The sequence below is a fragment of the Apodemus sylvaticus genome, chromosome 3, assembly GCF_947179515.1.
Source record: "Apodemus sylvaticus chromosome 3, mApoSyl1.1, whole genome shotgun sequence".
Lineage (NCBI taxonomy): Eukaryota > Metazoa > Chordata > Mammalia > Rodentia > Muridae > Apodemus > Apodemus sylvaticus.
In genome coordinates, this window is record NC_067474.1 from 153,614,603 (window position 1) to 153,637,833 (window position 23,231).

Genomic DNA, 23,231 nt, shown 5'->3' on the forward strand with positions numbered 1-23,231 from the left:
CAGAGGAAGACTCAGCCCCAGTTACTATGGATACAGGAGGCTGAAATTGAGACTACATTTCCCAGGCTTCCTTGCATCAGGGTGGTCACGTGATCGAGGAGAGCTGGTCAGGTAGGACTTCCAGAACCCCACCCCTGACAAGCTAAGGGGCTAAGACTCCAGGGCTAACAGGAGTTGGCAGAACCCTGTTGGTAATGGGGACAGCGAGGTCACTGCATGTCCTTGGTCACTATGTTTCCTTGGGGGAGACTGAGACCTTGTTTCTCCCCCTCTTGCTCTATTTTTACTTCCTGGTGACAGAATATTTACTTCACCACATATGTCCCATGTTCAGCCCCACAACAGGCTCCAGGGACAGAGCCAGGTGACCACAGACTGGGAGTAAAAAAAGAATCTCTCTGCTTCTAAGTTGTCGGTCTCAGTATTTTGGTCCCAAGGAAATTGCACTGACACATGGGAGTATAGATGTAATGGTTGGAGCTAGAGCAACCTCTTTGAGCTCTGAGGAGACCTTGAAAGTGGAGACATGAAGAGGGAAGTGACTTGAATCCCTGACACCTGGGAGCCCTAACATATGCAGAGCAAGAACATTTTTTCCTGGTTTAAACTCCCCTTTCCTTTCCTTTCCTTTCCTTTCCTTTCCTTTCCTTTCCTTTCCTTTCCTTTCCTTTCCTTTCCTTTCCTTTCCTTTCCTTTCCTTTCCTTTCCTTTCCTTTCCCTTCCTTTCCTTTTTTTCCTTTCCTTCCCACTGTCACTCCCTCCCTCTCTTCTTCCCTCCCTCCTTTCTTCTGTCCCTCCCTTCCTCCCTCTCATCCTCCCTCCCTCCCTCCCTTCTTTCTCCCTCCCTTCCTTCCTATACATTCTCAATCTCATTCTATGATACAGTGCCGAGGACCGTGAGGAACAAAGAGGCCGTTTCTTGTTTTTTTGTTTTTTTTTTAATTTAAAGCCTCTATTTATGTGTTTGATGACTATAATTTGGAAATAACCACTAAAACAAAAGCTCCGTGGTTAGCCTCCTCGCAGAAACCCAACACATACAGATTTCCAGGCGGAATCGCTCGATCTTCCAGAGTTTGTTATTGATTCAATTAAACAGAAATAATCGATGTGAGTCACACACAACTTGTAGACTGACCTTCAAGTTCCAGGCTGGGGAGAGAGGGACTCACAGGAGATCCCGAAAGGGCGAGAGAGGCAGAACCAGGTGGTTGGGTGCTAAGGTGGCGTCCCTCAGCGGAACTGGGAGCAGCCCCCTGCCTCCCACTGTGTGTCCCAGTGGGCTCACGGTATTAGGGGAGTCACTTGCATTATCCCCAAAGGCAAGACAGAAACAGTCTCACGTGACCAAGCGCACTCTCACACATGCACACACACACACACACACATACACACCTGCACACATATGCGCACACGCAGACATAGGTTCACCTCACCAGCGGAGTCAACGCTGTGGAGCTGAGCAGCGGCCAGCAGGCTGGTGTGTGCCAGTGGACAAGACTCTCATCCGGAGCCCTGACATCTGGTGTCTGCTGAGCGCCAGAGTGGGAGGCGTGCTCTGTGGCACTGTTGGGAAGGTGAGGATGGGGAGCTGAGGGGGGCTTGGGACAAAGGCCTGGTTGCATCTTCCCCCCTCATTCTTATCACAACACCACTTACAAGCCAGCAACAGACGGGGCGCAGTCCGCCTTCCTGCAGCAGGCACAGCCTATCCGACACTCCCACTACCAGCACGAGGCAAGGCTTTTGTTGCCAAGGTTACACCTGCTGTGCAGTATCCAGACCCAAGGACCAGAACCCGAGAGAATACTGTGTAGACCATGAATGCTGGAGCAGTGGCCTGGCTTTGAACCGTATTCCTCCACGCTCTGGCTGGCTGACTCGGGAGAAAGTTTCTCTATCACTCTGTGCCTCTGTTTCCCCATCTGAAAAGTGGTCCCCCCATGGCGTCTTCCCTAAGTAATACTGAGTGCGTTAAACAAAATAACAGGTGGATACGTGTTATGGAGATCCACTGTCCAGAGCCAACAACTATGCCGGGGTTCATGTTTCTTCCAGCTACTGGCTCTGCTGGAACCCCTTGAAGGGTCTGGGGAGGGTGTGGATTCATGCCCAGAGGCCAGGTGCATAAAGGGCAGTGAGGCCCTGGGACCCGGATGTTCAGCGGGAACCCAGGCAGATGCTGCTATTGGCATATGGTGATCCAGATTCTGAGAGCTTAGCAGTTTCCAGAACAGGGCTCAAAGGAGTGGCCTTTGTTCCTGGAATTCAGCAGATCGGCGAGAGCTAGGCCCCACCACGAGAGGGCGCTGTGATCATTCCTAAACATCCTACCACTAGGGGGAGCTGTGACCATGGGCAGCTGGTTCAACCTAATTTGTAAAGTTAGGCTCTCTAATGCCAGCTGCACAGGGGTAAGAAAACAGTGCGAGAAAGACTAGAAGGTTCTTTCCCTAGTCGTAGCTCCTGCAGAAGACCAGATGAAGACCCTGGAGAGAACGCCAGCCACAGCTTACTTGAGACTGTATGGGTTCCAAGACCTTGGTTTGTGGGATGGTTAATTCCACCCCCCAGGAGCAGACACTACGTGCAAAATCCCCAGGGACTGGCGGAAAGAGATGCCAATCAGACCTGTACAAGGGGTGGTTCCTGTCCTTTAAGGACAGCCTACAAGCTACTTGACTTTACCATATTCCTAGAGCTGGGGTGGGCACAGGGAATGGTGCCATACTTTCTGTGTGGCTCCAGAGAGAGCTTAGGGTAAGTTGGCAGTTGGGTAAACTGAGGTACAAGTTGCATGTTCCATAGCACACCCGAAGAATGATTGCCTCCCTCCCACCCCAAACATGAAGCAAATGAAATCGGGCTTTTCCCAGCCACTCTGAGAGGGACTGTAGATGAGAACCAGGAACAGCCGTGACCTCAGGGACCTGATTGTAGTGAGAGGTCCAGGGGCTACTATGTGATGGAGACAACAGTTCACGCCTGTGCTGAGAGATGGAAGGGGTTGAGACAGGTCGCGCAGGAGGAATACCCTCTGTGGCTCTCAGCAGGGCAGGGGTAACTGTGGCTTCCGGAAAGCTTAGGGTGATTGCCGCTGTCGAAAGGAGATATCGTCCCACCCCCAGTCTTCAACTCTGGAGCTCATGCTGGAGGTCATGGGGCTGGCCAAGCCCGTGCCAGGAAGGAGAGGCCAGGGGACAGCTCTGCTTTGACAGGGACAAGGTCTCCAGGGCCTGGCCTTGCTGGTTGGCATCTTGCCTGGCAGAGTCCAGACCCAGTGACTGGCATGGCTGACAACCCCAATTGGCCTCTGTCATGCCTCAGGTTTGGGGTTGGCTTTGGATCCTGGTTTCCCATCAAGGGCTCTGCTTTCCAGAAAGTGGGCAGAAGAGAAGCCGGAACCCCGAGTTAGAGCATGCCTGGCCTCAAACCTCACGAACAGGGAGTGACTTTGCTATGCCAGCTGTGGGATGAGGTTTCTATTTGGGGTCTTAGGATCTAGTGTAGCCATCCATCTACCCATCCACTCATCCACCCTTCCATTTACCCATCCATCTACCCAACCACCCCTCCACCCTTCCATCCACCATTCATTTATTCATTCATTCATTCACTTTTCACCATCCACTCACTATCTACCATCCATGCATCCATCCACCACCCATCCATGTATCCATTCACCACCCATCCATGCATCCATCCACCACCCATCCATGTATCCATCCACCACCCATCCATGCATCCATCCACCACCCATCCATGTATCCATGCATCCACCCATCCATCATCCATCCATCCACCCACCCACCCACCCATCCATGTATCCATGCATCCATCCATCCATCATCTATCCACCCACCCATCCATCCACCCACCCACCCACCCATCCATTCATCCACCCATTCATCCATCCATCCATCCATCATCTATCCACCCACTCATCCATCCACCCACCCACCCATCCATCCATCCACCCATTCATCCATCCATCCACCTATCCACCTATCCATCATCCACCCACCCATCCATCAATCTACCTATCCACCCACCCATCCATCCATCCACCCACCCACCCATCCATCCACCCACCCATCCATCCATCCATCCACTCATCCATCCATCAAACATCCATCTATCCATCATCCATCCATCCATCTACCTATCTACCCATCTATCATCTATCCATCATCCACCCACCCATCCATGCATTCATGCATCCATCCATCATCTATCCACCCACTCATCCATCCACCCACCCACCCATCCAGTCATCCACCCATCCATCCATCAAACATCCATCCACCCATCCATCATCTATCCATCCACCATCCATCCATCCACCATCCATCTGTTTGTCCACCCATCCATCTCCAAGCAACTATCCCTATGTCTATCAACCTACCCATCTTTTTGTCTTTCCATCCATCCATTGATCTTCTTCCCTCCATGTGATAACACCACTTAGTTTACATGTGTCACCTCCTGGTCCCAGGGTAACGACCAGAACGGCAGTGACAGTGAAGCCATGCTCCCTGTCCCAGTGGAGTTTGCTTGCTAGTGTTACAGGCGGGAATGGAAGGAGCCACCTAAACGCACATTAAATCATCAGTGTGACGGGCATGGTGGGCTTGCCCAGAGGAAGCCCTCAACAGCTGGACGGTCAGGCAAGGCTTAGGAAGGAAGGGCCATGAGGACACAGACCCCAAGATGAGAGACTCATTGTAAATGGGAGAGAAGATAAATGCTGTCCGTGGCTGGGCCCCCAGTCCGACTCACCCCACTTCACAGCAGACGGGGATCCCTGGACACCCTGCTCGGCCTACACCTCTGCCATGCATCATGTCTGAAAGGATCATGTCTTTATCCGGCCTCAGCTCACTCATTCACGCCAACGATGATCTCTGGCTGATGCATGAAGTCCTTGTCCCTCCCTCACCTCCTCCAGCCGAGCCAAGATGACCACTGCAGACTCTGGGTGTCTTATAGTTATCTTCACCATGTGCCTGCCCCTGAGCACACCACAGACCTGCTTGCCTAGCCCTGTCCACAAGGCTATGAACACTTCCCATAAGATCAAGGAGTGCGTCTCCTCGCAGTCAGGGTCCCCAGCTGTTTGCCAGGCCAGAAATGTCAATCATCTGCACAGATAGCGTAAGAGACAAGGCGTACCAGCTGTGGAAACTGAATCCTATCCAGGCCTCTGCTCTGCTGTGATGCTCTCTGTGCAGGCCTAGGCAAGTCGTTTGGTTTGGTCTACCCTTCTCTCTTGCAGAAAGGGGTTCATCAGAGAAGGCCCCATGCATGGTCCCTGTGTCAGAACCTTAAATGGATGCCCGTGGAAGTCACAGCCCAGGGCCCCACACAGCTCCCCCAAGGACAAACACCACTCGGAATTTGTGCCGTCTTTATCTGTGTGGACAGCCTACAAGATCCTCAGACAGTGCAATCTGGCTAAGAAGGAACAACCGCCCCGGGCTGGGTTGACCCACGCTAGAGATTGTTGGTCTTGCAAACCCTGGATGGACTCCCCTCCCAAGGAAGCAAATGCACTAGAGAGGGTTCATGGGATTCTTTTCAGCTCTACTGTATTTAAAATAAGTGAGTCAATTGAATGTTTATAGCGTGAGCTATGCCTTATTAGGGACACGGTGAGCTAGGGAAAGTTGGCCAAGGCGAAATTTGAGAAATTGGCCCTGGCTGGTGAAAGCAATTACGGCGGTGCTTTAGTGTGTGGCCCCGGCCAGGGATATTTTCATTTGTCTAATTTATTAGTTTATTAGTTTTGCGGTGAATGGAGAAAGTTACGCCACAACATGGGCCTAATCTGATCAAAGCCAAATTTTCACATCGTCCCTAGATGGCCGTCATGAGGAGAAGATGCCCCTGCTTAGGAACCGCGTCCAAGTTTTCCAGAAAGATCCAGGGCAGGGTTCCAGGGCTCTGAGTACTAGCGCTGAGCGAGGAGGGCTCAGAGCACTGTGGCTGAGAGGGAGGGTTTGGTTTGTTAGGCACGCCGGATCCTTGGCTTTTTGGGCAGGTGTTTGTCAACTTCAGGCCTTGGTTTTCCCCTCTATAAAATGGAAGCCATGGTAAGCTCTACCCTGTGGCGAAGGGGAGCCCTGGGTAGCTGGCTTCTCCACAGTTGTCTCCCTGGAGCCCAGAACCATGCCTGACCCACAGCCACCAAGGGTCCGTATTCCCTGAAGGCTAGTGGCTCACATAGCGCTTCCCTGGAGATTGGTTTGTCTCTTCACGCACCCTGGGCCAGCCTTGGACACTGCCTGTGCCATTTCTGCCTGACGAGCCCTCTGTAGATAGGCACCACCACAACCATCTCCCATTTTGATGAGGCCCTAAGAGACAGTGACCTGCCAGGGCTCCAAAGCCGTCAGTGACACATCAGAGACTGGGGCTCCAGAATGACTCTGCCATGTCACCTCTTGTCATAGCATCTGTTTTGGTGTTAGCACACGGTTGCACCCGGGACCAGGGAGGGACCCATGTGAAGGGTGTTGAGGGAAGATCCTGTCATTGTGAGCATCATCTCTCCTGCCCCCTTCATCTCCAGCATCAGTCTCCCTCACTGGGGGAAAAGCTTCCTCCTGGCCCCACACAGCATCTTCAGCAGGGGAAAGACTCAGCCCCACTGACGCACACTGCACGGATCCAAGCTCGCTTCGGTGGAACACAGAGGCAGGTTAGTAGACTCCTGCCCCAGGAGTGCCATGAGGCATTTTTGCTGCACCAGATCCTGTCAGAGGAGCTAGGGTTGCAAATGCCCTCTCCCTCATTCCCGATGAGGTCCCCTTCCGCAGAGAAGGTGACTGCAGAACTCAGATCTGGCGCAACAGTGATGCCCACAGCTGTGTGGGGACATCCCCTCAGGGATGCTTGTGTCTGAATATGTCACCTCCTATGGCCGGAGGGACTTAGCAGGTGTGATCCTGATGCATTGCCCAGGTGGCTGATGGACTCACAGAGGTCCTTGCTAGGGAGAAGCAGGAGTTTTGGAGATCAGTGGGTTTCAGGGGGAGGCTTTAGCTCTAAGAAGCAACAAATTGGGAGTCGAAGGTCATAGGCCCAGCCTAGGAATAGGCATGGCTGGTTCTAATTTATTCTTTTTTTTTTTTTGAGTCAGGGTCTCATGTATGGCCTTGAGGGTCTCAAGGATGGCCTTGAGTCTCTAAGCCTCCTATGTCTGCTTCTCATACACTGGATTACAGGCACTGCCCGACTCTGCCTGCACTGTTTATATAGCATCGGGTATGGGATGCAGGGTTTCATCCTTGCCAGGTGAGCTCTCTACCAACTGAGTCACATGCCCAACCTCAAAGCTGCTTCCTTCCAGGCATGCATTGGTGATGGGGTTGCTACATAAGCTGGAAGAGCTCAGGACAGCGGACACCTACGAGTGGCCAGCTCCTGCGTCACCAGCGTGCCAAGTCTCCTGCCCACGGCCCTCGAGGGCCCCCAGACACCGCTGCTACCTCATATTAGATTCACTAGACTCACTGCAGTCATGGCCCTGACAGCCCCAGGCAGGCTTCCAGAAGTTAAGGATGGCCTAGGGAGGGCAGTGAATGAACGAATCTGTTTCTAGTGTATAAGGGTCAGAGCATGAGCCACTGAGGAAGCTCCTGCCATATCAGGACAGTGAGCAATGGGTTATGGGGAAACTGAGAGCAAAGCAGAGGTGATTTTACACACACACACACACACACACACACACACATATACACATGCACAACCACATATACACATACACGCCCCTACATACACACACATACACACATACACACACATACACACCCCTACATACACACACATACATACATACACACACATACACATGCACACACCCACACACACATATACATACACATGCACACACATACACACATACACATGCACACACACATGCACACATACACGCACACACATATCCACATACACACACATGCACATATACACATGCACACACATACACACACATACATATGCATACACATACACATGCGCACACACACATATACACACATACACACAGGCACACACATGCACGGAAACACACACACGCACATATACACATGCACACACATGCACACACATACATATGCATACACATACACATGCGCACACACACATATACACACATACACACAGGCACACACATGCACACACACGGACACACACATACACACGGACACACATATACGCACATACACATGCACATACACACTCACAGATACATACACATATGCACACATACACACACATACGCACACACACATGCACACGGGGACTGTGGGCCTGAGGTTGATGTTGGGTGTCTTCCCCAGTAGCATGCCATCTTAGTCTTTGAGACAGGATCTCTCTCTGAACTTGGAGCCCACTGCTTAGCCTAGCTAGGGTGGCCCGAAACTCCAGGAAGCTCCCTGCCTTCCAGGATAGGCCAACAGACATGTGCTGCCCTGTCCGGCTTTTTATATGGGTCCTGGGATCAAATTCAGCTCCTTAAGCAGCGTGTCCCACAAGTACTTAACCAACCAAGCCACCTCCCCAGCCCGATTACTGTTTTAGACAAGGTGGCAGGGGAGAAGGTCTGCTGCTGAGGGGAGACGTCAGAACAGTGACTGGGAAGGAACCTAGGAGGGCGCCATGTTGGATATCTGGGTCAGCGCTTACTCAGAATGGGGTTGGGGTGGGGGTCTGAGGACCAGCCTGGCCACTGCTTGGCGAGCCTTACCAGCTGCCTGCCACCCAACTTCACGCCTGGAGAGGCCCTGGCCAGCTGGGATGGACGTGGACCTGTGGGTGCCGCCCTTAGGAGGGTGGACCACGAGGAGTACCCAGGTTACCCCTCCATTCACACTCCTTCAAGCTCCTTTTCCCGCCCTGCTCCACCCCGCCCCGCCCCGCCCCACCCCGCCCTTCTCCAGGGCTGAGCCTTGCAGGGCCAAATGGGCACAAGGCCAACACAGACAGAGACCACAGCTTGGGGAAGTGAGGAGCACTCGGGAAAGACTTGGGGGAGGACCGGGGGCAGCTCTCTCCACAGGCACACGCATCTGTCACTCACTGGCTTCCCCTCCCTTCCTATTACATTTTTATGACATCCAATTTGTCCCGCACAGAAACACAGAATGTGCAGGTAAGGCACAAAACACGCTATCAAAAACCAGCTGCGTTGTCTTCCCCACAGGCCTGTTTGCCAGAGGTTTGCAAGATAAGAACTCATCCAGTCCCCACGGCAGCATGGGAACCTGCCTTGCATAGCCAGCATAGCTAACATCACTTAGCACTAACAGTACAGCACAGTGGCTGCAGCCTGGGCCCTGCTGGAGCGTTTGTGTCTCCTCGATCACTTGCTATCTGGGTGATCTCAGACAAATCCCACAACCTTGATGAGCTTCGTTTTTGACTCATGACAGAGGCCGTAGCAGAGCCTATTTGGCTACGACATAAGGGAATATTCATAAACGTGTGAACTGTGAACGGCGCACGGCACATCCCAACATCCTAATGTATTACCCTGGCTCTGCCACTCCAGTCCGAGGACTTGGGAACTATCATGGCTCCCACGCAGGGAGCAAAAAGCGGCAGAGATGTTAAATCAGAATGCTCAGAAGTCTTACGTGGGGCCAGGAAGAAGATCAGTGGCTGGATTTGGTCCCTTGTTCCCCACGAAATATACAATCTCCTTGTAGGGAAGAAAAAGAGGCAGGTGCACGGGCATGGACATGTGGGAAGGAAGGAAAGACCATCAGTTAACTGTGGTCACCTCCCAAAAATACTCACAATATTTACCCAGCTCACAGGGAAATTTCAGCCATCAGCCTCCTGCGTGTAAGCCTCTGGCTCCAGGAAAGGCTGCGTGCCGCGGCCGACCAGCAGCCAGCAGTGAAGGATCTTACCTGCCTCTCATTTCCCACAACTGTGCAGGGAAGTGAAACGCCCTTCATTTGGGAATTGGGTGAGTGGAAACCGAGGCTCAGACAAGCTGTGCGCCCCGCTGAGTCTGCTCTGTCACTAGCTCAGGGCCCACGTAGTCCAGGCTAGTGAGGTTCTCTATCAGGGCTCCCTGATTTGTGTATGACGTAGCTCTCAGTCTCTGGATGGGGAAGTGCTACTTGGTGTCTCTCTGGAAGTCTGGCAGAAGGGAACCAGAGGGAACAAATCATGGTTCACAAGGCATGTGCATCATCAGGGTCAAAAGAAAATATCTTCTGGTAAATCAGAGAGCCCACCAGAGAGCAGCGGCCTCAGAGGAGACCAGCAACCCAGCCCCAGCGGCCAGTGGGGCGGGGTAAGAGCTGACACTGCTGTGGATGACCAGGGATCCCGGGTGACCATCTCTGACAAAATGGTTTGGTTCTCATCTGAGACTGGGATAGAAGAGCCGGAGTGAAGGTCCTGGGATGGCTACAAACCTGACCTGGGTGAACGGAGGCTTTGGTGAGGAGGCTGGGAAAGGACAGTTGGTGGGTGGGACAGGCGGGCAGATCTGATAGAAGCTGAGTTCTAGGCCTGGCTCCTGTGGGGTCCTGTAGGAGTGGGTGCATGACATGATGCCCCTTTAGGAAGCCCCTCTGGATGCTGGGTTGGCATGGGAGGATGCTGCACACAAGGGATGCTCCCTCATGACGCCCTCAGAGAGAACTGCAAAGAAACCCACAGCCCCTGTCCAGGCATTAGAAAGCCTGGCCTCTGGCCCAGCTCCACTCCACTGTGTGACCTGAAGTTGGTCACTCAGCTTCTCTGGTTCTCTGTTTGAAGGATTGCCATGTTCTTCAGCCTTGGGTGGTCTCAGCTGAAGGTATCATTTACACATCGAGGCAATGACATCAGCTTTATTTAAGGCTCACCACTCTCAGGCCCTTGTCTCTATCATGGACGCCTGGGGTGAGTTTTTCCTCAATTCGCCCATCTATGACCACCTAGCTACCCAGCTGCATATGTGTCTATCTGTCCATCCATCCGTATGTCCACGTAACTACCCAGCTTTCTAGTCATCAACTGCCTATCTATCTATCTATCTATCTATCTATCTATCTATCTATCCATCCATCCATCCATTGCTTTAACCATATATCTACTTGTCCATCAGTCCCTGTTGCCGGTCATCCATCAAGTTACCCATGCATCTGTCTGTCCATCCAACCATTTACCCATCCACTCAACCATGCATGTGTACATACATACAAATCATCCATTCATCCATCTATTCATACATACATACATACATACATACATATACACATATAAATCATTCATACATCCATCTATCCATCTATGCATCCAAACATGCATACATATAATTATCTATACATCTACACATAAATAATACATACATGCATGCATGCATACATATATACATACATACAATCACAAACCCATCCATCCATCCATCCATCCATCCATCCACGCACTCACCAGTTTGTCCATCTTCCATCTGTCCATCTGTGCCACCCGTCCGAGTTCCATCAGCCTCCTCAATACTCATGGCCACCAACACAATTACCTTCCATGGCAACAGAGCTTCTCTCAGACCTGGCAAATGCTATTAGGCCACGATAACACATTAAGGAGGAGGTCTGAATAGCCCTGCGCCCCTTCTAACGTGCAGCAACACCTGCGTGACAAAGACTTTGTTCTGAGCTGTTTACTAAATTAGGCCTTTCCAGGACAGCTTCAGCCTCCAGGTTTTTTGTTGTTTTTTTTTAATACCAGCAATAAAATGGTTATATAATTAGTAGTAGAGCTGGCAGCCTGCTACTGGTGTTTTACTTACAAGTAAAAAGACTGTGTGTGTGTGTGTGTGTGTGTGTGTGTGTGTGTGTGTGTTTGACTGTAGGTAGATAAATTATTTTCCATGTCAGCAATTCTATCCCCCAGGCTGGACTGTGCAAACACCAGCCTCAGGCGACTGAAGTTTGGGTTTTGACTCTGCTGAGTACTTGTTGTGTGACCCTAGGGAAGGTGTTCCTAGTCTCTGGGCCTTGGCTTCCCATCCAGAGAATGAGGGGCGGGGCCTGGATGACACTGAAGGCTCCTGGCCGTTCTGAGAGTCTGGGAGGGCGCAGTGGCTTTAAGTCACATCTGTGTGTCAGTGATTCTGGCCACTTCCCCCTGACCTGTGCTTTCATTGGCCTGTCTCGTGTCTCCACTTATGGGGGTCCACACTGTGGTACCCCATATCCAGCAGCACTTAAGAACCCTGAACCTGGCTCACACCTCACCAGTTCCTAATTCAGGGAAGAGCCTGGCTCCCTGTCTGTGTGCCCTGGGCGTCAGATGAGCCTCGCCTCACGTCCCTCAGCTCCAGTCCATCGGGGTTCAGCGTGTCCCCCCAGTTCCAATTCCCTTCGCATCACCCCCATGGTGACCCTTTACCTATCAGGGGGAGTTGAGTTGTAATGGACGTTCTTCAGGGGCTCCTCCCCACCCTTAGAGCACAATCCGAGATTTCCCAGAATGCTCTGGGCAGCCGCCTTCACTCTGCCCTCTGGTTGAAATCATCCAGGCTCCTATGGACCTGATGCCCCAGTCCCTGCCCCACTGGCTTAGTTGATGGATCAGAACTCAGAATTTTTCATTTATCTTTTGGAGACAGACTTTCACTCTGGCTCGGCTTGGCCTCGAACCCTCAACAATCCTCCTGTCTCAGCCTCCCTGGTGTGTCCGTTTGGCCTGTGGAGCAGCGGTGCTTGCCCTGTCTGGGCAGTGGATGGGTTCTAGAATCTTGTGCTCGGTTCAGAAGCTGCGTTTCACTGGAAGATTCCATACTGTTCTCTGCAACCCCTGGCTGCCGGCCTCTCAGCCTCCCCTGGCTTGTCCCTCAGCAGGGATACTGAGCCTCCACCCTCTGGTGTGTCTCCAAGCACACACCACCCGGTCCAGCTGCTGTCCCTACATGCAGAAGGCCTGTTCACTGTTGAGGTGTTGTCTGCTTCTCTGTAGAGGCCACAGTGAAGCTGCAGCTCAGCCAGCAGAGCCCAGACACCTCTCACTCTCCACTGCTATCAGTAGTACAAAGCTAGGAATGCCCACTCCAGGCAAAGAGCCCAACTTCCTGTCTCCCTGTGCTGCAGTTAGCAAGGAAGCTTTTCTTAAACGATGAATAATGAGGCCAAGGTCCACAGCAGAAATCAAGGCCACGTTCCCACCACTCACCCAGAGCACAGCCTGGTGCTGGCTAGTGGCTCCTGAAAACCTTGGGGGTAATGCTGTCCCCGGAAGGCGCCTGGTTAGAGATGTAACAGCCCCCACCCCAGAGGAGAGATGGGGCTGCCCGTTAGTCTCCATCCATCAGCTCGGGACAGGTTTCCAGGGAGCTAAGTCACTCTGCCCTCAGCAGGAGCCGCGTGAAGGGGGCCTGAGGGCTGTATCTCACAGCGAATGCTGGGTTTAATCAGAGTGCAAACCACAGACAGGCTGATTGCTGAAGAGCAGTAGCTACCAGCTCATTAGCCTAACAACCCTTCACTAAACTGCTGCGCCGGGCACTGAGGACCTGGCGACAGCAATGGGCAGAGGGTGCCTGCCCACCCTTAGGGAATCTATCTTTGGAGATGGGGGGTGGGTAGCACAAGCGAGCCCCCTACTTGTAATACCCCGGTGCTTCACCAGAGGGCAGCAGACAGCTTTGCAGTGTGTTCTGCCCCTCCTGTCCCCTCTAGCCATGAATGGTGGTGGTTTGTAAACTCGGTGGTCTTCCTGGGGAAAGTGGGTAAGTGACGCTGCCTAACTGCAACTTGGGCTCAGCAATGACATCCCCCTTTCCTGCCTCAGAATGCCTCTGCTCTCCTAAGATACAATGAAGAAGTATCCTGGTCCTGTTCACTAACCATGGAAACAGGCAGGCGCTCGAGAGCCAAAGAGATGTCAGGGGCCACGGAGGGGCTCCAAGCCAGAGGTGAATGGGTTGTGCATGCAAGGGCACACGTGTGCGTGTGCGTGTGTGCATGCACATATATGTGAGTGTGAATGTGTGTGCTCAGGATAAAGACAGAAATACCCTGGCCTGCACTGGAGGGTCCTAAGAGGCGGAGAAAGAAAGAAAGACATTTGGAAAAGCCAAAGAAGGCCAACGTCAAGGAGGTGGTGAGCGGTGGATGGGTGGAGTGAGGGAGAAAGGGAAGTTGTATTAAACTTTTTGGGGTGTGGAGGAGCAGCCTGAACTATGCAGATAGGCGGTGTCCTACAGGGCTGCTCATGGGCCAGGTCAGCAGAGAGGCCAGGAGATGGGAGCAATCGGCTAGATGGATGCAGGAAATGCATCAGGCTTCTGCCCTGAAGGGTGGATTGTGCCTGCAGGAGAGGAGCAGAAAAACTGCTGTACCACGTGGGTATCTGAGCTGGGCCTGGAGCACTACAGGGTAAAAGGCAGGGAGGGCAGGTGCTTCCTGAGAAGGGGGGGGGGGCAAATTGGGGAAGGGACAGGTCAAAACCATGGACAGGAACAGGAGAGAAGGCAGCAAGGACAGAGGAGGATGGGCCCGAGAGGGGACAGTTCCACGGGGACAGCCAAGGGCTCTTAGACGGAGGATTTCCCTTGTAGGTCAGGGATTGCAAATACAGAGTCCCTCTCCCAGTGCGGGGCTTGGGTTTGGTTCGCTTTCCTTGACCAGAGCACTCAGCAGCTTTTTGTGTGTATGGTGTGTGTGTGTGTGTGTGTGTGTACACGCGCGTGCGCGCGCATGCATGTATACACCCGCATGCACGTTCGCGCTTAACTGCCGATGCCCGGAAGAGGACATCAGATCCCCGGTAGCTAGAGTTACAGGTGGTTGTGAGCTGCCTGATGCAGGCGCTGGAAACCAAATCTGCTCCTCTAAAAGAGCAGGCAGTGCGCCTCGCCGCTGAGCCACGCCTCCAGCCCACGTCCACGGATCTTTTGGCACCTGGCGGCACACACAGGAGCAGGTGGGTGGTGGGTGGCGGTGGGCTCCTTAAGTCTCGCTGCCAGCATCACTTTAAAACCCGACTTCCTGGTTCCCTGGCTTAACTCCAGGCTTGAATCAAATTCCGCCCTGGTAGGTTTCTGGAATTCACATTTTTCAAGCAACTTCCAAGGAGACCATGTCCCCACCCTAGACAGCGACCAGTTTTGGCTCAGGGACAAAAAGGACAAGTCATCGAAAACCCCCCTAGTGGTCAGAAGGAGAACTGCAGCTCCCTTCTAAAAGACTCCATTTTGCCCGTGGGACCGCAAGGGCTCCTACTAGGGTTAAAGGCTTGGGTTTGTAGAGACTAGAGGCTGGGGGTTTGCTGTTTATGATTAAAATAGACATCAGCTGTTATGATTGACATGCTTGAAGGGGCTCAAGGTTGAATATTTCTCAAGGATCTGGGTTGGGACAGAGGTACCACCAGGTCATGACGGGACCATAACTGGGTGTGCAGGATCTTGGGTGGTCATCTCCAGAGAAACTGACCCTGAGTTTCCCTATTTCCCAGAAAGCTCTACACATAGTAGGTGCTTAATGTGTGCTTACAGAGAGCCTCATGGGCAAGCAGTTTCCATTACATATATTTCGGGGAAACCAGATGTATATAATAGAAGCCAGAATAGAAATAGAAGCCAGAGGACTTAGGGACCAAGAATTCAGGCTTCCAAATTATCAAGGCTGGGATGGCATTTTCTTTGTACCCACAGCGAGACAAGCATCCGAGCTGCGCAGAAACGTATGCCATCAGGGAAAGACATGAAACTCTCAAAGGGCCACGGATGCCTGGCCGAACCGTTAATGTGTCTATTTAAAACCCAGAAGTGTGTTTTCATAAGAGCTGATTCCAAAGGGCTTCTGTAAAGGACCATTGTCGGTCTACTCGGAGTGGCCTTGTCCCTCTTCGGGGCCCTCCCCACCTCCACTGAACATGCCGTCCCTTCCACTTAGAGCTCCTGCCCCCCTTCTCCCCCCCCCCCCCCAGCCAGCCATACCCGCTTTGTCTCAAAGCCGCTTTTGATTTTAGATCCACTTTCAATACCACTGAGGCCACCATCTCCTCGGCCCCATCAGCTGAGTCACCTGGGCGTGTGTCTGAGTAACTCCTCAGACGCCTCTGGCTTCACTGTGGCAATGGTTAACTGTCAATCTGTTTGAGCACAACTTTCCCCCTTTCCAGACGTCACTAATACTGTTCCTCTCTAAATGTCAAACAGACTCTGGGATGCAGAGGTGTGTGTATGGGGGGTGGGGGTGGACTGGCCCCTGGGGGGACCTTGCTGCCTGGAGAAAGCACAGGGAGGAATAGACAGGTTTGTATGCGACGGCTCTTCTCCTTGGAAGAATGTTCTCCAGACCTAAAACATGTCAGAGCCGTGGGGACAGTCACTTCCTTCAGTGTCTATTTGCCAATGCCCCACCCCCGGCCCCACCCCGCTTTCCGCTATCTCCTCTTGGCAGGATAAGACTGTATGCCTAGCTCAGGCTGTGCTCAGACAGCCAAGTCGATCTCCGTGGGCGAGAGGAGATGTGCTCTCAAGGGTTTGTGGGGCTCGGAAATCGGGCCCGAGCCTCCTCCAGGGATCCGTTTGCTGTCTTCGCTCTACTCAGTAACCAGTGTGAACTTTTAAACGGGGGTCATGGTGGGCCACCGCCCTGGGTGGCTTCTGGGGTGCTGAGGGTAAATGGCTTCTTTGCTGTTTCCTCTGCCCTGGCCAGGCTCCGCCCCTTCTCACCTCAGGGTCTTTGTGCTTGCTCTGCCTGCTTCTTGGAGTGACCCCTGCTTTCGTGCCCCACCCCCTCCCGCGCATGACTGTTTGCCCTCTAGTTCTCTGCTTGGGTGTCCTATTCCCTTCAGACCCACCCTAGATCAGGATCGCCCTTATTTGCATGACCCCTATTTGCATAATCCCTATTTGCATGACCCCTATTTACATGGTCTTGATTTGCATGTTAGAGATTGCACACCGGAAATCGCTTGGATAAAGGCTCAAACCAAACCCGGCCAAACCTATGCACTGGCCAGCTCTGGCCTGTCCTCCTTGCCATGGTGTGTCAGGAAACTAACTGCACATGAGAAAGTCATCCTAGTCGCACAGTGGTTGTTGGTGTTTTGTCTAAGCTCTACCCCACACCTACCTGGCAATAGCCAGGTATGCCCCGCCCCATGGGTCTGGCCCACTAAAAGAGGGGTTACTTGCCCCTCCTCTCCCTCTTTGCTCTCCGTGATCATGGCTGGCCTCCACTTCTCTTCTCTCTGTCTCTCTCTCCCCCCCACTAACTCCCATCCCCTACTCTGAATAAACTCTATTCTATACCATGCCTGTGTGTGTGTGGTCCCTCAGGGGGCAGAGGTGCCCAGGCAAGGGCCTGCCTGGGCACCCCCTCCCCCACGCCGCCGTGCCATACTCCCTTAACCCCCAATCCTCTCCTTTTTAAGCCCTCAGAGTGGTGGCGCACGCCTTTAATTCCAGCACTTGGGAGGCTGAGGCAGGTGGATTTCTGAGTGCAAGGCCTGCCTGGTTGGACCAGGGAGGTTGTGGAGTTCAGGTGAAAAAGCACGTTTCATGAGGCTGGGTGATTGAGGAGGCATCAGTCTGCATACCTGTGTGTCCCCACACAAGTCTCTCTCTCTCTCTCTCTCTCTCTCTCTCTCTCTCTCTCTCTCTCTCTCTCTCACACACACACACACACACACACACACATACACACACACACACACACTCAGCCCTTTGCTTTACCCTGTAGTAGTACTCTAGCAAAGGCTCTGCCCACTCCTGTCTAAGGAGCGAATCCTCCACTGCCTACCAGTCCCTTTTCCACTACCCCGAGCCATAGCCCCTCACACCCTGAATGGACGAAACCTCAGAGGTCCAGCGACGAGCCCGAGGTTGCGCTGCAAGGACTCACACCTGCGCCCGCAGGAGGCAGGCACGCTTCTGCCGATCATGTCCCACCAGCTGGGGACAAGCACGGGGGAGTCCCTGGGGCTCCTCGAGGCTCCCCAGGAAATTGTCCTCTGCCGGTTCCTGGTAAGATTCCCAGCCTCATTCCCAGCTTTCCCAGCTGAAGAGGAAGCAGCTGAACAGCTGCGGAGCTGGGACTCTGGGCTGAGCTGCATTAATTTGTAAATATCTTCATTTATATGTAAATGCGGAGCCCGGAGCCCCACCGCTGGCCCTAATGGGGCCCTGCAGCCTGGCACTTCGTTTCTTCTTTCACTTGCTGGGCATGGCAAGATGTTCCCAACGTTGCTAGATTTCACAGGTTTCTTTTTTCACAGGCTCCTGTGTCCCCTACATAGTGGCTCTGCTCCCTGGGGTGCCCTCTGCTCTGGATACCCCGGTGTCTCAGAGTTCTCAGAAAGAAGGATGCAGAAACCCAGAATGAATGAACATGGGAGACCAAAGGGACCTAGACCATAAATCCTAGGACTAGACTTAGTCCATGCTGCTGTGTGACTTTGGGAAAGTCCTACACCCTCTCTGGGCCTTATGTTCATTAACTGTAAAACAAAGATGGCGCCGTGGTATAGATGTAGCAAGAGGTGGTTTGGGTTTGATCAAGTTTATGTCATTCCAATGAGAGACCCTTAGATGGGTCATCCCTGGGCTTTACAGAACTGTGACCCCTTCTCTAAAATGAAAGACAGATCAAGGACGGGTTAAAAAATAATGTTACTTTTCTAAGTTCAAGAGGTTGACGGTGAAGATCGAGGACGGCGGAAGAGAAAGTGTGTACATGGGGGCTTTAGGGGTCTCCGGCACAAAGTGGGGTTCGCCTTGCAGAGGGGAGAGTGGGTTGCTTGAATCTTAGGAGTGTTAGGATTCTGTCTAAGCTCCACCCCACAGTTACCTGGCAACAGCCAAGTATGCTCCGCCCCACAGTTGCCTGGCAACAGCAGGTAAGCCCCACCTCACAGTTGCCTGGCAACAGACAGGTAGGCCTGGCCCACTATAAAAGAGGCTGCTTGCCCCTCCTCTCTCTCATTGCTCTTGCCTCTTGGCACTCTTACCTCTCTGCCCCTCTTGAGCTCTCCTCCCCTCCCCCCTCTCTCCACATGGTCATGGCCGGCCTCCACTTCTCTCCTCTCTCTCTCTCTCTCTCTCTCTCTCTCTCTCTCTCTCTCTCTCTCACACACACACACACACACACACACACACACACACACCGCCCCCTCTGCCTCCACTACCCCATTAACTCCCATCCAGTGAGCACGCTCCTCCGCTCAGAATTATGTTTGGAGACCCGGAAGCTCTGACCCCGGTCACCTGCCCGCTGAGTGGAGTGGATCAGGCAGCATTTGACTAGGGGAAAATCGGCACCAATTTCTACCACATTCTGAGAATCAGCCTGCTCTCTAGGGGGTGGGGGGACTGGTTCGAGGTCACTAGGTGGGAAGTGGCTGTGCCAGGATTTGAAGCCAGGCCTTCAGGCACCTGCTGGCTTTCTCAAAACTGGCGAGCGTGCCTGGGAAGGGGTGTGTAGGGGACATGGGGGGTGGCGTGGGGTTTCCTCTGGTCTAACGCTGGGCAGGCTTCTGGAGCTTGGTAGCTGGAATCAGACTGCAAAGGAGGGGTTTGTTGCCTCCGGGTGCCGGGTTCCCAGTGCAGATTGGGTTTCAGGAAGCCTGGCTCTAGGCCAGGAAGTGCCCTCCCTGCCCAAGGACGCTGAGGCTCCGTGGGCATTGCTTATTTTCCTCTCCAAAATGCTCTTTATCTCCGCTCTCATCTTGATGGCAACTGATTTATCCTTGGCGCTCCTCCCTCTTAGAAAAAGGCGGGAGGGTGGGGGACAGAGAGGCTGTCTGCCGGCCTCCTGCAAGCCCTGGGCGCACTCTGTCGCAGGTGCTCAGGGAAAGAACAGCTGGGACTGAGGTCCTTGCTCAGTGGCTGGGAGGAGGAGCCTGGAGAGAGGCCGTCAGGGATCCCGGCCCCTCCCTCACCCCGCAGGTAGGAGGTCCCAGCCAGATCCCACTGCAGAACCAGCGACACACTGAAAAAAATTCTGCTGTCCCATTCTGAGATTTTATTCTCACGCAAATCAACACCCCCAACCACAAAGCAGCATCTCCAGGACATCTGGTCTATTCCTTTTGCAAATTCGGTCATGCATTGAGTTGTGATCAGGCCTTGGTGGACAGTGGGAATTAAGTGCAGGGGTGGGGTAGGTGAAAGTCCCAGTTAAGGGGGGGAGCTTTGTCCACCGCAGGACTCAGCGTCTACAGACCGCATGACATCAGACACTCACTGGAAAGACCCAGCTGCGCCACCAGCCAAGTGGAACCATGCAAGGCGTCACACAGGCTGTCTCCTGCAGTTCCCAGTATAGGTTCTGTTGTAACACTGCCTTCCCAGAGCATCAGGCAAAGCATCTACCACAGAGTATGAAAGAGCACTGAGTGTGTGTGTGTGTGTTTGTGTGCGTGCGCACGTGTGGTATATGTGCATATGTGTGTGGTATATGTCTATATATGTGTATGTGTGTATATGTGTGTGGTGAATGCATATGCGTGTGGTGGGTGTGATGTATGCATATATGTATGGATGTGTATATATATGCATATGTGTTGTGTGTATGCGTACATGTGTTGTATGAATGTGTGTATGTGTGTTTTGCATGTGTAAATGTTATGTGTTTGTGTGTGTATGTGTGTTGTGTGTGAATGTTTGTGTGTGTTCATACCTAGCACCACTAAGAAGCTACTTCACAGAGGTCATAAGATCTCCTTGCTGGAGGAGGGTTAGGAGTGAGGGAGCCTCAGAGATCTAGTCTGCTAACATGGTGGTCCTGCCTGAGTGGGCTTCTGAAGGCTGGAGGGGAGGTGACACAAGGTGGGAAAGGCTGTCTGGGTGGAGAGACTCCCATGTATAAAGTGACCAAGGAGTAAAATCCTACAGAGGTCGTGGGGAATGTGCAGGGCCGTGGACGCCCGCGTGTAGAGTGCGTGGGGCCTGGGCCGAGGCTGGACCACCTTCTTCACCTTTGCTCTCCGTGCTCCATCCTGACCTGGGAGTCCAGGTGACCCTGACCTGGGAATCCAGGTGACCCTGACCTGGGAGTCCAGGTGACCCTGACCTGGGAGTTTAGGTGACCCTGCACTCGGGACCTTTGTGACCTTGGAGATCTTGGGAGACAATACAACCTGTTTCTAGGCTGGGCAGGGCTGCCTCATCTCTCCGGTCTGTCATTCTAGGTGGTGTGACTTTAGGTACAGCGCTGCCTCTCTCGGGACCTCAGTTCCTCACCTGCAAATGGGATTCGTGAAGCCTACAGAAGCATAGGGGGGGGCCGCCACGGCCCCTCCAGGGACTGGCTCCACTCCTGCAGAGAGCCCCGAGCTCATGCAGGTGGGTGCGCCCCTCAGAGCAGTGGCTCTCAGCCTTCCTAATGCCGAGACCCTTTAACACAGCTCCTCATGCTGTGGTGACCCCCCCCACACACACACACACATACCATAAAATTACTTCGTTGCTCCTTCATACCTGTAATTCTGCTGTGGTTATTAATTGTAACGCAGATGTCTGCTGTGCAGGATATGGGATGTGTGAACCCCAGGGGAAGGGTCATGACTCACACCTGGGAACCACTGTTTAAGAAGAGTATCTGGAAAAGCACACCCCAGGCCCGCCCCTCCCTCTTCCTGCTCACTTGCCTCCCGCCAGTTCAGGTGGCCTCACCTCACGGTCGACTGGTACACCAGATCCTCCCTCTTGCGGTAATTCTCCATGTGTGAGTAGTTGGTGGAGAACATGGCATCAAATGTGAAGATCTTCTGCTTGATGGTGCCACCGTCTGTCACCTGCCAAGGAGCAGAGGAGCCACAGGTGAGTGCCCAGCCTGCCCAGGCCACTGCTGTCCTCTGGAGTTGCCCTTGGCCTGTCCCTGCCCTGGCCCTTTCCCTTCCTTCTGCTGAAGATGCTGCAGCACCTCTGATGATCGATGCCCGCCCCTCCTTTAGATCCAGGAGGCTTCCATAGTCTGTGAATCCAAGCACCAATGGACAGCTTAGGAATTTGAAAAAGAATCGTAGGGCTGCATGAAATGGCTTAGCAGGTGAAGGAGCTTGCAGCCAAAGCCTGTCAATTTGAGTTCAATTCCTGGCTCTTACATGGTAGAAAAAGAGAAATGATTCCTGCAAGTTGTACTCTGACCTACCTCCACAGGTACTGTGGCATGTACATATGTGCACACATACACATGCACGTGAGCACACACACACATATAACATGTATAAACAAACAGAAAGAATGACAGCCTCTGTCCCCAAGAGGCCAAGTTCATTACCATGTCCCAGAGGAGACAAAGATCACCTACCACTGAGCCTTCCTGCCCGGCTCCTCCCTCTCCTGCCCCTTGTGAAAGCCCTGTGCACTGTGGAGTCCTAGATGTAGATCCCTGACTCAAAAGCTGTGATGGAGGGAGCCAGGTTCGCTCACAAGCTCACGACTGCCCACCTGTGAGCGAACCTGGCTCCCTCCCTCCAGTGATAGCCGGCAGAGCATTGGTTTCCGAGCAGAGCAGGGAAACAGGGGACCTTCAATTCTGCAAACCTTGGGACAAGGCCCTCTGAGGCCCAGCAGATAATGGGGCAGAGCTGGCAGCCTCTCCCCACTGTGTCTTTCCATGCACCAGGAGATCCTACCACCATAATGTCACTGTCCCTGCCTTGCAGACAGGGCTAGCAGGGCCTGGAGACTTGTGGGCAGGACCAGAATGGGCTGTGTAGTGTGAGGTATGGAATCAGGGCCTGGTCCCAGAGTTTTAGTCAGCAGAGAGAAGGAAGGAGAGGGAGCAGGCTAGCTAGCAAGAGGGGGAGAGTGGAGGGTCAGGGGGCCATCAGTGTGCAAGTAACTCAGGGAAAAAGAACTAAGCTATATTGTAACCATTTCTGCTTTTTAGTACAATAATAACAACAATAACTTTATATTATGATATGTTATATTATATTTATATATAATATAATTATATTATACATATAACATATATAGTATAATTATATATTCCATTATTATAATGATATTATTTTATTGTTATTATCATCACATACGTGCACATGATGTGTGAGGGCTGACTGTGGGGCTCAGAGGATGACTTTGTAGAGTCACTTCTCTCTTCCTTCCCTGTGGGTTCCCAGCATCAGACTCAGGTCACCAGGACTGAGCAGCAAATGCTTTTACTGGCTGGGCCATCTCACAGGCCCAAGACATCCTTAGGCGTTAGGCCCAGAAAGGCATGGGAACCCAGAGGAGAGGGTTCTGAGGATGGGGAGCTCTCCTA

General features: G+C 52.8%; 1 protein-coding gene across 1 annotated transcript in view; it reads right to left on the minus strand.

Annotated features, from left to right (window-relative positions):
* Igsf21 (immunoglobin superfamily member 21) overlaps positions 1 to 23,231 on the minus strand; it is a 228,002-nt gene that overhangs the window by 58,927 nt on the left and 145,844 nt on the right. Inside the window, exon 3 of the mRNA XM_052175724.1 lies at positions 21,632 to 21,753. Coding sequence (XP_052031684.1) covers positions 21,632 to 21,753 — 122 coding nt within the window. The remainder of the gene's footprint in view (positions 1 to 21,631; positions 21,754 to 23,231) is intronic.